Source organism: Apium graveolens, chromosome 4 (genome assembly GCF_009905375.1).
Source record: "Apium graveolens cultivar Ventura chromosome 4, ASM990537v1, whole genome shotgun sequence".
Classification (NCBI taxonomy): Eukaryota; Viridiplantae; Streptophyta; class Magnoliopsida; order Apiales; family Apiaceae; genus Apium; species Apium graveolens.
In genome coordinates, this window is record NC_133650.1 from 300,107,822 (window position 1) to 300,120,904 (window position 13,083).

A 13,083-nucleotide genomic window follows, 5' to 3' on the forward strand; every position below is an offset into this window, starting at 1 on the left:
TTATTTTTATTTTTCTTATATAATATCAATTATAAAATATGATTTTTTATAGAAATTGTTCTCAAAGTATACTTATTTAAAAAAACAAAATATATTTTAAATTGAGATATTAATTAATTAATTATATAATTTTTGTTTCTATTTTGAATACACAATAATAATATTTAAAATATACTTGTTAACTAATTTGCAAGTATTTATTTGAAATCTTTTAAATAGTATGCATAAAGGTCTCAGGTGACGGAGGTGTTACCCTCTACTGGATCAGCTAGAGCACGACCATGCTAACTATTTCACAAATATTTATTTGTACATCTCTTAATTGTATAAAAGATATATTAAAAAGGCACATACACATTATTAAATTACATATAAACATTCAGGTACGTAAAGATTTTCATTTCTCAATTCTAGTCATCAGAGGAGCATCCCATCCATGTACAGAATCTTCATGAAATTTGAATCAAAATCTATAAATCTCCGGAACAGAACAATTATTGATCATAGGGGCCTGTAAATATAATCATAATATCAAAATAATATGATATGAGTTAATAAACATTGACAAACTAGTAAAGCATACATACCGAAATAAAGTGATTAGAGCTTTTTAGAAATGTTATGCAGGTGAGTTTCTCCGGACTATTAATGTCTTCTGGAACATATAGTGGCAAATATGTCAAAGTACCCATTTGTATTGGGACCAAAGCAACTAAAATCACATTGTAAATAGTCGCAATTACTGGACCCATTTCATCCAAAGACATCCAATACTCATATGAACAAGAACTTTCACAATGGTTAACTCTTCTTAACGTCATTCTTGCTTCATCCAAATTTTTATGACATACTTTCATCCAATAATCGAAACGCGTCTCTATGAAATCATGCAAATCTGTACGCACCCTTCTCCATTGATTTTCTGACCCATAAATCTGACGGGCTACTGATTTATACCCACAATTATTGTCAGCGGAAACATTTACATATTCATGAATATATGGAACAACAAATTTTGAAATTTCTGAAAGAATGGATTCTTCCGTTGCGGGCCCTTTGAACTTTTTACCTGATTTAGATGTAGAAGTTTCTTTGTCAACATACTCAAAGTATGAAGGATCTCTTTTTGTGGAACTCCTACTTTTCGGGCGCCCCTTACTTTGTCGATCACTAAAAGGCTCTTCCTCTATCACTGTATCTGGGTGCATCATTTTCTCCAGTTTAGATATATACATTTTCTTCACCTCCAGTGATTGTTTCAGCGTAATGTTAAAGTAATTCCACAAAATCTCATCAGCATCTTGAAATTGTTCGTGGTTATCATCGGAATAAAAAGTATCACCTTCCATATGAAGAGTTTTTTTAAGAAAACATGAATACTATTCAACTCGATGCTCTTTCCTACATTGTCTAATATCATCATCTCATGCGCGCATGGAAGACCATGAGTTGTTCTCAAGTAACAACCACATTGACGATTATATTCCTTAATAATTTTTTTAATAGTTGTATAAGAAATTTTACCAATCAATTCAGTCAAGAGATGCAAAACACTGACATCAAAATATACACCCTGCAATACTAAACATGAAAATAAATATAAATTAACATAAATACTATTAGATGCATATAAATAATTTAGCAAAAGAAATATAAGAAAATTTGGAACAAAAAATAATTATAAGAAACTCACCTAAAAATTCTTCTTTTCCATCCATAGATAAATAAATTTTTTCCTGTGAAAAAAGACCAACAATCCAAAGAGTTAATGCAATAACTAGAAAATATTGTTTCATGTGAAATTATTATTTGTGTGACACAAAAAATTAATATCAATATAATATATAGATTAATTGCAAGTTAATACATAAATGATAGTCTAGCTTACATATAATTTTATCTAAGATGTCTAATGCACACTAAGATGAATATGTCAATGTCAAGTTAGGCCATTTATTTTCACTACTCACTTTTATCAATTTTTCAACTATATTTACTTTACTCATTAAAATAATATATATTTTAGATTCATTTATAAGCTGACCAATATATATGTTATATACTTTTTTAGTTATTATGTTATTAATTAGTAATTAAATTTATTAATCAAGACTGAATACATTGTATAATTTAATTAATTTACAATATACATATATATATATATAAATTTATTAATTTAATATTGTATCTTATTTCTACTCGGGCAAAAAAAATGGTGCCAAAACATAAATGCATTTTGAAAAATTATTTTATATTTAATGGAGATTGCATAGATTATAAAAAATGCAGAAAACTAATTTTTTTTTTAAAAAAAAGATGAAACAAATGGTGTGAAAACACTACACTTATTATAAATTAGTTGAAAAAGATAAAACAAATAGTTTGAAAACACCACTCTATCTTACATTACATGCATGCATTAGTAGATATTTAGTATTCACATATATATATATATATTTTTATATTAGTTAAAAATTAACTGCAACATATATTTATAACCCGTGACTAAAAAATGACATGAAAATAAAGTTATATATTAATTTAGCACATATTATACAAATTTTCCAAGAAAAAAGAGTACCATCAAAAGTGCATAAATTAGCTAAAAATTTAACTTCAATATATATTTATAATCAGTGACTAACAAATGATATAAATATAAAGTTATCTATTAATTTTAGCAATACGATACAAATTTTCAAAGAAAAAGATATTACCATCAAAAAAACATAAGTTAGTTAAATATTAACTAGAACACATATTTACAATTAATGATTAAAAATGAACATAAAGATAAAGTTATTTATTAATTTAACACATATTATATAGATTTCTCAATAAAAAACAACAATATCATCAAAAGAGCAAAAAAATATGAAGTTTTTGTGTATTAAAAAAATGGACAAGACTTGGAAAAAAAATGGATAAAATCTTTAAATCACTTTAGTTAAAGATGATGAAACTCTCTTCTTGCTAGCGATTAAATAATGGATTGAAGATGATGATGAAATTCTGATGAAACTCTTTTCTTACTCCCGAGTCAGATGATGGATTGAAAATGAGCAAATTATACTAAGATATTTTAAAGAGAGATACAAATAAATAAGTAAGAGTTAGTCATATATTTATAGGTGAGATATGATAGGAAAACTATATGAGATTAATTGTATAATGTGTAAGATATAAGTTAATTGTATTATTAAGTGCATTGTAAATATAAGTTAATGTGAAAATTATATCAGATTAAATGAATTATGTGTAAAATATAAGTTTAATAGGTATATTATAAATATAAGTCAAAATGAATATTATATCAGGTTAAATGTATTATGTGTAAAATATAAGTTCAATATATTATTAGTTGTACTGTAAATATAAGTTAAATGAATTAACTGTTAAAATATTATAATATATACATGTACACATTTCAAGTCATCGGTATGCACAAAAAACTAGAAAATGATTAACAAAAACCTTGAAGATGATTAAGTGTCCAAGTGTTTGCATGGAAAATGAGGAGGGTCATTTGGCTAATATACTTGAACTGTATTTTATAATCTTGACGCATTCGCAAACTATGCCGGAACTTAGCATTTGTATAATTTTTTTAGTGGTATTTAGCATTGTATAGTAACAAGTTTTCGGCATTTTTTTTAACAAGTGGCCCATGTATGATTTCACCGATTCATTTTAGGATCTTCAGATTATTGTTACATTTCATTTTGTTAATTCTAGTTGGTGTTTAGAATTTATTCAAAAAACAAAACAACTACCATTGATGGCGAAACTAAGTTGCAGATGAATGGCAAGAGCCTTCACCACTTTGAAAGATCTCCTTAGACTAAAAACCCATCAATCTCTTCTCTCTCAATCTAAAATCTCTCTCTGTCACTCAAACCCATCTTTAATCTCTTCTTCTTCTTCTCCCTTTTTCAATCTTTACAACACAACTCCTTCAATCAATCACATTCTACACCTTCTCAAAACATGTCAAAACATGACCCATCTCTATCAAATCCAAGCCAACTTAACAACTTCATCTCTCTTTCAAAACCCATCTTTTTCTTCAAGAATCTTGAACCTTTCTGCACAATATGCTCACATTGATTACACATTGTTGTTGTTTAAATGCCTTAGTTTTCCCGATACTTTTTGTTATAATATTGTCGTAAAGGCTTGTGCTTTGAGTTGTTTACCTGATAAAGCTGTGGTTTTTTACTTTGATATGCTTAAAAATGGAGTCTTGCCTAATAGTTATACCTTTGTTTCACTTTTTAAAGCTTGTGTTCAAATGGGGTGTGTAGAAATTGGGCTTAAATGTCATGGGCAAGCTGTTAAGATTGGGGTTGATTGGGTTTTGCAAGTTGAGAATTGTTTGATTCATATGTATGGTTGTTTTGGGCTTATTGATGTTGCTAAGAGGTTGTTTGTTGAAATGTTTGCGAGAGACTTGGTGTCATGGAATAGTATGGTTGATGCTTTTGTTAAAGTTTGTGATTTGAGTAGTGCACATAAATTGTTTGATTGTATGCCTCATAAGAATGTCATTTCTTGGAATGTTTTGATTTCGGGTTATTTGAGTGGTGGGAATCCTGGGTGTGGGTTGAAGTTGTTTCGGGAAATGGTGGTGTTGAGATTTAAAGGTAATGATACGACTATGGTGAGTGTTGTTACTGCTTGTGGTAGATCGGCTAGAATCAAAGAAGGAAAATCTGTTCATGGACATCTTATTAGGACATTGTTATGGTCGAGTCTAATTATTAATACGGCCTTGATAGATATGTATAGCAAGTGTCGAAGAACAGACATTGCTCGCAAGGTGTTTGAAAGGTTAGATACTAGAAATTTAGTTTGTTGGAATGCAATGATTTTGGGACATTGTCTTCATGGGAATCCAAGGGACGGGCTTGAGTTATTTTCTCAAATGCACACTAAAACTAGGCTAATAGATTGTAGAATTGATTACGATGATAGTGTGGAGCTATGTGAAGCGGTGCTTCCTGATGAAGTGACATACATAGGAGTTCTATGTGCTTGCCTGCGGGAAGGGCTTCTAAAACAAGGAATAGAATACTTCAAACAAATGACAGATGTTTTTGGTGTAAAGCCAAATTTCGCACATTATTGGTGCATGGCAAATATTCTAGCCAGTTCTGGTCTAATGCTAGAGGCAATGGAAATCTTAAGATATATGCCATCTTTTGCAGGATCACCTCCAGAGCTAACATTGTGGGCTGTGGTACTTGGTTTATGCCGTTTTAAGGGCAATATGGTATTAGGAGAACAAATTGCAAAAACTTTGATTGATCAAGATCCGCAAAATCAATCATATCATGCACTGCTAATGGCTGTATATGCTGTGGCCGGACAATGGGAGGAAGTTGTTCGTACAAAGGAAACAATGAAAGAAAGAGGGTTTAAGAAAATGCCAGGCTATACTCTTGCAGATTTGAAGTGTATTGTCCACAACCTTGAGGTGGGAAATGAACTATACAATAGATATATACAACATGTCGACATGGAAATTAACCAGTAATTCTTGATAGACACAACACTCCACATGGAAATCTCCTATTTGAGACTTCCACTCGAGACTGAAGGATTTGGATCTCTCTTTTTTTCTGGATCGCACGTTCATTGCAGATGTTAAAGTTTAAAGCTTCGTGGTGTTTTCTGAGTTCTAAAATTGTTGTAACATGCAACTGAAGTTTTTTGAAAAGGATAGCTAAGATCACTGCGAGCAAGACAAACAGAACTGAACAGTTACTGTTGTCCCGTAGTTAAATGGGTTACATTGCTTGATGAATTGGAGAGTAAATAATCACACAGTCTTTGTTGCTAAAACCAGTTCCTTCCGGGCTTGATTCACCCAACAGAGTGCTTAAAATGATGTAACATCTCATCTGGTAAATCCATTAGCCTCTTTCTTCAAGCAAATGCTTCCGTCTCGACAATTGATATGGAAACCTAAATCACCAAACCAAGTGCACCAAGTTTCCTCTAATCTTGTTAGGGGCATATTTGGCTTACATTCGAATAAAAATAATAACTTCTATCATGAACACATAGTATATAGGGTAGGCTCAGATGAGGACTAGTTCATATTTTTGTAATTTATATTTATGTGTTAATATTTTTTCTTCAATTGCATCAAAAATTATCATAAATATATTTTAATTTTACATAATACATCCCAAAATTTTAATAAATAAATTCATATTTATTATAGAACACTAAATATAGAAGTATAATATGTTATTTAATTTGTGCATACCATATGTATATTTTCCGTAAAAAAATTCTCATATTTTTTGGCTATATACAATTTTTTGTTTTCATTAACATAACACATGTATTTTGAATAAGAGATAAAAAATATACAAAAATGAAGTGTTCTCCGATATTCTCCAATTAAATTGTTCTCTATGAAACCCAATTGAAAAAATTAACATATATTTATAAATTTATTATATATTAAATTTCAACCAAAAATGTTATTAACAAATAATTTTAATATAAATTAAGATCCAACCGAAAGGGATTGAAAAGTATAAAGCTGAGACTTTTAAATTAATTTTTTATTTAACTAACGAATTAAATAATTTTTTTGATCCATTTTGTTTAAAACTTTATTCGATAGCATAAATTCATAAAACGATATTGGAAAATTTAGCTATTCTGGAATCAATGAGGCAGGTCGAAAATAACAATATTGAAGAGTTTAGTTATTCTGAAATTAATAACGGATTTGAGTGCGATAAGATAACCCAAATGATGAGAATTTATCTTTTATCGTTTCAGATTCGATTTTAATGCATCTCAAAATTTGTTAGAACACATGTAAAAATACGGGGACGGGTTAGAGACAACTATCTACTCAGTATAAATATATATTACTATAAAATCAAGACATAATTACACAAAGATGACATGAGTTATAATTATTTTGCACAAAAATGACCAACATATAATAATAGGCATCTGTATGACTATGTATAATTTTTTTGCCACCGGATTGCATTTCGTTAGTTATTTTTAACGGACGTTAAGATTTTTTTAAACCAAAGATATAATTGCACTAAGATGGTCTGAAATGTATTTTTTTGCACAAAAATGATCTATCAAAGAATTAAAAATCAAAAAGTATCTACAAATTAAATTAATCACGAAATTAAAAACTAAAGAGCAACTACAAATATTTCGATAGTTCTATCCCAGGACTCGAAGAAAAGAACGTTTTTGCTGATTTCTTTTGTGAAGTCGAGTGCATGACTGTATAAATTTCTTGGCTTTTTATGTATAACCTGAAAGTCTCTCTTTAGTTTAATCTATCTATGTTGGCTTTATACTAAAATATTTTGGTATTTCTTTACATTGTACTCATTAGCTTATATTACTTATTAAAAATGTACTAATTTTGTATGAGTTGTCCCATTCCTAAGACGTAAAATTTGGATGCTTTCTAACTATCACTTATAGATGTTGCCTAGCATAAAATTAAGAATTTATGAAATTTGGATTCATGATATGTTGGTACATTGGTATTCTTCATTAGTATCTTTAATTATTGTTTTCATGTTATCAGACTGTACATGAATATAAGAAATTACATAATTCTAAGTAAGAAATGGTTGATATGCATATTTTAACACTTATTTTATGTGGATACTAAAGTTTTGGAAGGCAAGTGATGAATGTTCCCTTGTTCATGATGAAACTGTATTATCATAAATATATTGACTTCTCACTTACGAGTCTCTTTGATGGTGGTCGACGTGACATAGTTAAGCGAAAGAATCATAAGGCAGTTTCAAAAAAAACTAGTGGCGGAGATGAAGACGAAAAAGATGAAAATTAAGGTGTTAAGTTTAATATACTTTTGAATGCTTATGTTTGAAATGTGGTTTACTATTTTCGTCAAAGATCTGTCCCAGAAATATAAATTAAGGTACTGTTTTCCGTCTTGGCTATGTGCCGAAAATGTAGATTAAGGTGTGATTATGTAGTTTTATAAAAGAAAAGTCGTTTACCTTTATAAAAACAAGTTTTTCTGCTAATTTGTAGCTGCTATTTGATTTTTAATTCCGTGATTGATTTATTTTATAAATGCTCTTTGATTTTTAATTCCTTTATTGATCATTTTTGTGTAAAAATATTATAATTAGGTCATTTTCGTGCAATTACATCTTTAATTTATGAAAACCCCCTGATTATGATAAGTAACAGAATGCAATCAGGTGGCGAGAAAATTATACATGAATCATATGGATACCTATTATTATATATTAGCCATTTTATAAAAAAAATTATAATTCATACCATTTCGGTGCAATTAAGTCTAAAATCAATAGTAAAATTAGATTCGTCAGGTACTAAAGTAGGGTGGTGGGTAGATGAAAAATGACTCCCGCCAAGCAAAACGACCCTTATCAGCTACTAATATCTCTATCTTCATCCCCAGGCCATATAATACAATAAACGCCTCTACGAAATATATAAAAACCAGCAATGGCATCCTCCATGTATTTACCGATCGTCGGGGCAAATTTTTCTACCGGAAATAATTACAAGCACATGGGTAACGGATCTTTCTCCAAATGGACGTTGATCAAAGCTGCTGCTTCTTCTTCAGCTCCTCCCAGCGTCGATCTTTCAACTCTCGAATCAGCTATTTCCCAGGTCCCCGTTTCTTTTTTTACTTTGAGCTTTTTGAGTTTCCTCTCAATTGTGTGTGTAGTGTAGTTAGAGTAAGACTAAGTTGGCCGACAAAGGGTTGGTTAGTGGTTGAACTATTGTCCCCCTTGCGGATGCAAACTGCTTGTGCGTGTGTAACTAATTAACAAAAAAAAGTAGTAAACCGCCCAAAAATGTATTATACTGGTCACTTAGCTTCTATGAATGTTCCAAAATTATTAATCTAAAGAATTATAGGAGTACAAACTTGAACACTCCATGACCATGTTTGTTTCAGGGGATTATAATTCGGTATAACTAATTCCACAAATATTAATCATATGGATTAATTAATCATATTTTATATTTATTTTGAAGGATTAAGTTTTAAGATTTGACTATGATTCTTTAAAGTTTTATCTCATATTTATTTTTTAGAATAATCACGGGGATTGGACTATAATCCTTTAACTTTTTCGGTCCCATGACTTGTTGGATGAGATTAAATAATATACATTCTTCGACCAAGTATTGGAGGAGATTATAATCATGTCATCTACTTCAACAAAACAAACATATAATTTAAAGGATTGTAATCCTTGGATTATGGAGGAATAAACTTTTACAAAACAAACATGAGATTGGAAAATTTAAAGGATTATAATTATATCCTATATTTAATATTATGAAACAAACATGATCTATCCGTATAGAATGGAGATTTCTAACGGAAGAGTCTTTAGCAATTATATCTACCTAACACATGATATTTTGGAAAAAAATAGCACTCTAACGCACTGATTCTCTTGGTATTATAGACAATGATATTCTCTAGGCAATATTTACGATCCAATAAGTATACATTTGTTTTTTAATTTTCTGATGAATGTAATTCGGCTTCCTGGACTTGGTATCCTCGCTCCGGGCAACCTTACCCCTGGTTTTCATAAATTGACCCACAGGCCGCAGCCTTATCCCTAATTTGGAGAAACTCGACTTAATAAAAACACAAAATACAAGAATATAATTTTGGATCTCAATATGTTAAGAGAGTCCAATCTACGATCATTTGGTACTGCATCAACTTGACTTAATAAAAACACAAACACAAGAATAATAAATAAATGATGAGAGACAATGTATCAATAAAATGCACTTAAATGTGACAGTCTGACAGAGTACAAATAAGCATAGCCTAAGTTATTATCTGCTGAGAATGATTACGAATTCTTTGGAAATGTATAAATCATTTCAGCTCCAGTATGTGCAATCAGCAGTACTAATGTAGCTTTCCTTCTAGTGCAGAAAGATAGTGATGCAGTGAAAGAAGCATTAGATAAGCTGAGAGAAGCAGGCTGGGCAAAGCAGTGGGGTTCTCAACCAAACATCTCCCGTCGTACGGTTAGTCTCCGTTGATGTATTGAGCGAGTTCCACTCAGTCATTAACGACAGTTACAAAACAATGCAGATTGAGCAATAAATCAAATGTGCTTGTTTGCGGACTGAGTTCCATAAATGTGAGTTTTACGAGTAGGGAAAACTAATCTCACAACTAATTCACTCTTATGCGCAGACATCTCTGCGTGAGCTGACAACTCTTGGAATTAAAAACGCCGAGAACCTTGCAATCCCAAGTGTTAGAAACGACGTAAGTTTAGCATACTCGCTCATTTGTTGTGCATAGTCTTAGAATCTTCATAGCAATATTCAAATTGGTAGTTAGTTCCACAATAGTTTTCATTTCATTAATTTTCTGCAGTGATGCAGGCTGCTTTTCTTACCACAGTGGTGGGAACAACAGGGGCTTTAGGTACTCTTGCTGGCCAACTTCCTGGGGTAACTTCATATTCATCTCCTCGGTACATAAACATTTTATTAGAGTGATCTTACTATATGAGTAGTTGTACAGTGTACTGGAACAAGGCTACATATCAGATTTAAATTGATTATTATATCACCATTTAATGCTACATGTTATGTCTAATGCAATTTCTGGGACAATGGTTCGTCGACTAACTTACACATCTGATAATTGTCAAGCATATCTAAATCAAACTTGCAGACGCTTAATTTCAAATGCACCCAGTGCCGTTAACAATCTGACCTCTCATGACTGTGAAATCTAGTTTTCTACTTTTCTTGTATATTCAATAGTTATAATTTTGAATAGCAAATGTGTATGCAAACTGAACAATCTCGTATGTTTTATTTAATCTATGTTTTGTTTGTTCCATCTAGAATGTAAGTGGCACGTTTCTGTTATCCTCGTTACACATCATAATCCTGAGTAAATGAGTACATGTGAACCGGAAATTCTTGTCATGTTTTATATCAATCTCTATAATTGTTTTAAATGAGTTAATGAGTCAATTATTTACAAACAGAGGGAGTGTAGATCTTTGTTTTATTTGTTCCATCTAGAATTTAACTGGCATGTATTAATTATCCTTGCTACATATGCTTGTTCCATCACTGACCAGTTTTAAAATTTTCATTTGATAGGATTGGGGATTCTTTGTGCCTTATTTAATTGGGAGTATATCTTTAGTAGTTTTGGCTGTTGGAAGCACCAACCCTGGGTAAGTTAAGTCTACCATACATCAACATACAGTGTATCAAGCGGCAGTAATAGTGTGTGTGTGTCTGTCGCATGTGTGTGTTCAATAGTTCAGTTTTTTAAGAGTATATGTTTACATGTCTGGACTATCAAGTCCTCTTAAGATTGATGTGGTGGCTATTAAAAGTTGAACAAGGATTAACCAAATATCTCATCGAACCTTGTATTAAAAGCTGAATTTTGCATGCTTCCTTGTAGGCTTCTTCAGGCCGCCATTGGGGGATTTTCAACATTTTTTCCTGATTATCAGGACAGAATTGCTAGGCATGAAGCTGCTCACTTTTTAGGTGCTCTCTCTGGAAATTTCACTGATATTGTGGAAAACAAAAAGTACTACATAAACATCTCATTACACAATCACATTATCTGTTATTGTTAAAGATAAGATGTTATAATTGCTGGTACACAATCATACTAAATCTCTGAATATATGATAAACCGACACTCATGCATAAATTCAACTACTTGAATCAAAAAACTTGCTGACGTTTGTTCTCTAACACAACTGGTTGAATTTCGGTAGTTGCCTATTTGCTTGGCCTTCCGATACTTGGGTATTCTTTGGATATTGGGAAAGAGAACGTAAATCTGACTGACAAACGGCTGGAAAAACTGATATACAGCGGGCAGCTTGATGCAAAAGAACTGGACAGGTATCTGCTGTCAATTCTTCAAATTCCAATTATAGACTGCCTAATGTTGTTTACCTGGAGCTTAACTTTGATTCTGCTTGAGCGCATACTTCTTTGCAATACTTCTTTGCGAGTGAAAAGGGGGCACGTAAATAGTTAGTTCCCATGTTTAGCTTGTACTAAATTCTTTTTTATTCTTATAATTCTTTAAGTAGGGGAGGGTGTGTAGATAGAATCACTCTCTAATTTCTAGGTCCCGCCGTTCTGGTTTTTCTGTGTGGAAAACGGGAAGTTGTTATAGTTGCGACTAGTTGGGGTCTTTGAGTGCAAAGCATAGGATGAGGAAGCTTCAAGAATATAAGGATTTATATTGACAATTGTTACCAGGTTGGCAGTAGTAGCCATGGCTGGATTAGCAGCAGAAGGTCTAAAATACGAGAAAGTTGTTGGCCAATCTGTTGATCTTTTTAGTCTTCAGGTTTGTGGATACCATCAAATTACACACTAACTCTGTAGAAATACTGATTATTAACATTGATGATTTATTCATCTTCAGAGATTCATAAACAGGAGCAAGCCAACCATCACCAAAGATCAACAACAAAATCTAACAAGATGGGCAGTATGTTGCTCTCTTCCATTTATATTCTCTACAAAATGTTGTTTCAAGAAAGTTTCAACTTTAGTGTTTCTACTATGCTAATATACTGATGAAGCAACATACTTAAGTGCAGGTTCTCCTCGCTGCATCTCTCTTAAAGACCAACACTGCACTACATGAAGCCCTAATGGTAGCAATGTCAAATAAAGCAACTGTTCTGGAGTGCATAGAAGCAATTGAGAAAGCTGCCTAAACAAAATATGCAGTTTCATGGACCGCATACTCATTATAAATTATAAAGAGTATATAAGAATTCATAGGAAAAAAATTAACTTGTACAGCATTTTTGCACACTCATAATAAAGCAGTCGCAAACAATTAATATCGTTTGCGAAAATACTTCTCATTATAAGTTATTCCAAACTGCACGACCATTATCATCCTTTATCTTAACTAAAAAGAGAAAAAGAGGGAAAATGTAGAAAGAGAGATCTAGCTCCATGTAGCTACTTCAGTAAACAATGGTTCATGAAGCAAGTATAATGTGCGAGGTTGAGAGT

General features: G+C 31.4%; 2 protein-coding genes across 2 annotated transcripts; both read left to right on the forward strand.

The window, feature by feature from the left end:
* The first annotated feature begins 3,668 nt into the window (after positions 1-3,668).
* Positions 3,669-6,146, forward strand: LOC141721384 (pentatricopeptide repeat-containing protein At3g51320-like). Its single transcript, XM_074524303.1, has one exon. It carries the CDS (start codon positions 3,803-3,805, stop codon positions 5,534-5,536), a length of 1,734 nt encoding a protein of 577 aa, XP_074380404.1. The 5' UTR covers positions 3,669-3,802; the 3' UTR covers positions 5,537-6,146.
* Positions 6,147-8,396: 2,250 nt separating this feature from the next.
* LOC141721386 (uncharacterized) lies at positions 8,397-12,929 on the forward strand. Its single transcript, XM_074524306.1, has 10 exons — positions 8,397-8,679; positions 9,979-10,074; positions 10,247-10,321; positions 10,441-10,509; positions 11,176-11,252; positions 11,489-11,577; positions 11,814-11,943; positions 12,310-12,400; positions 12,479-12,544; positions 12,657-12,929. Exons 1-10 carry the CDS (start codon positions 8,509-8,511, stop codon positions 12,774-12,776), a joined length of 984 nt encoding a protein of 327 aa, XP_074380407.1. The 5' UTR covers positions 8,397-8,508; the 3' UTR covers positions 12,777-12,929.
* The last annotated feature ends 154 nt before the right edge of the window (positions 12,930-13,083 follow it).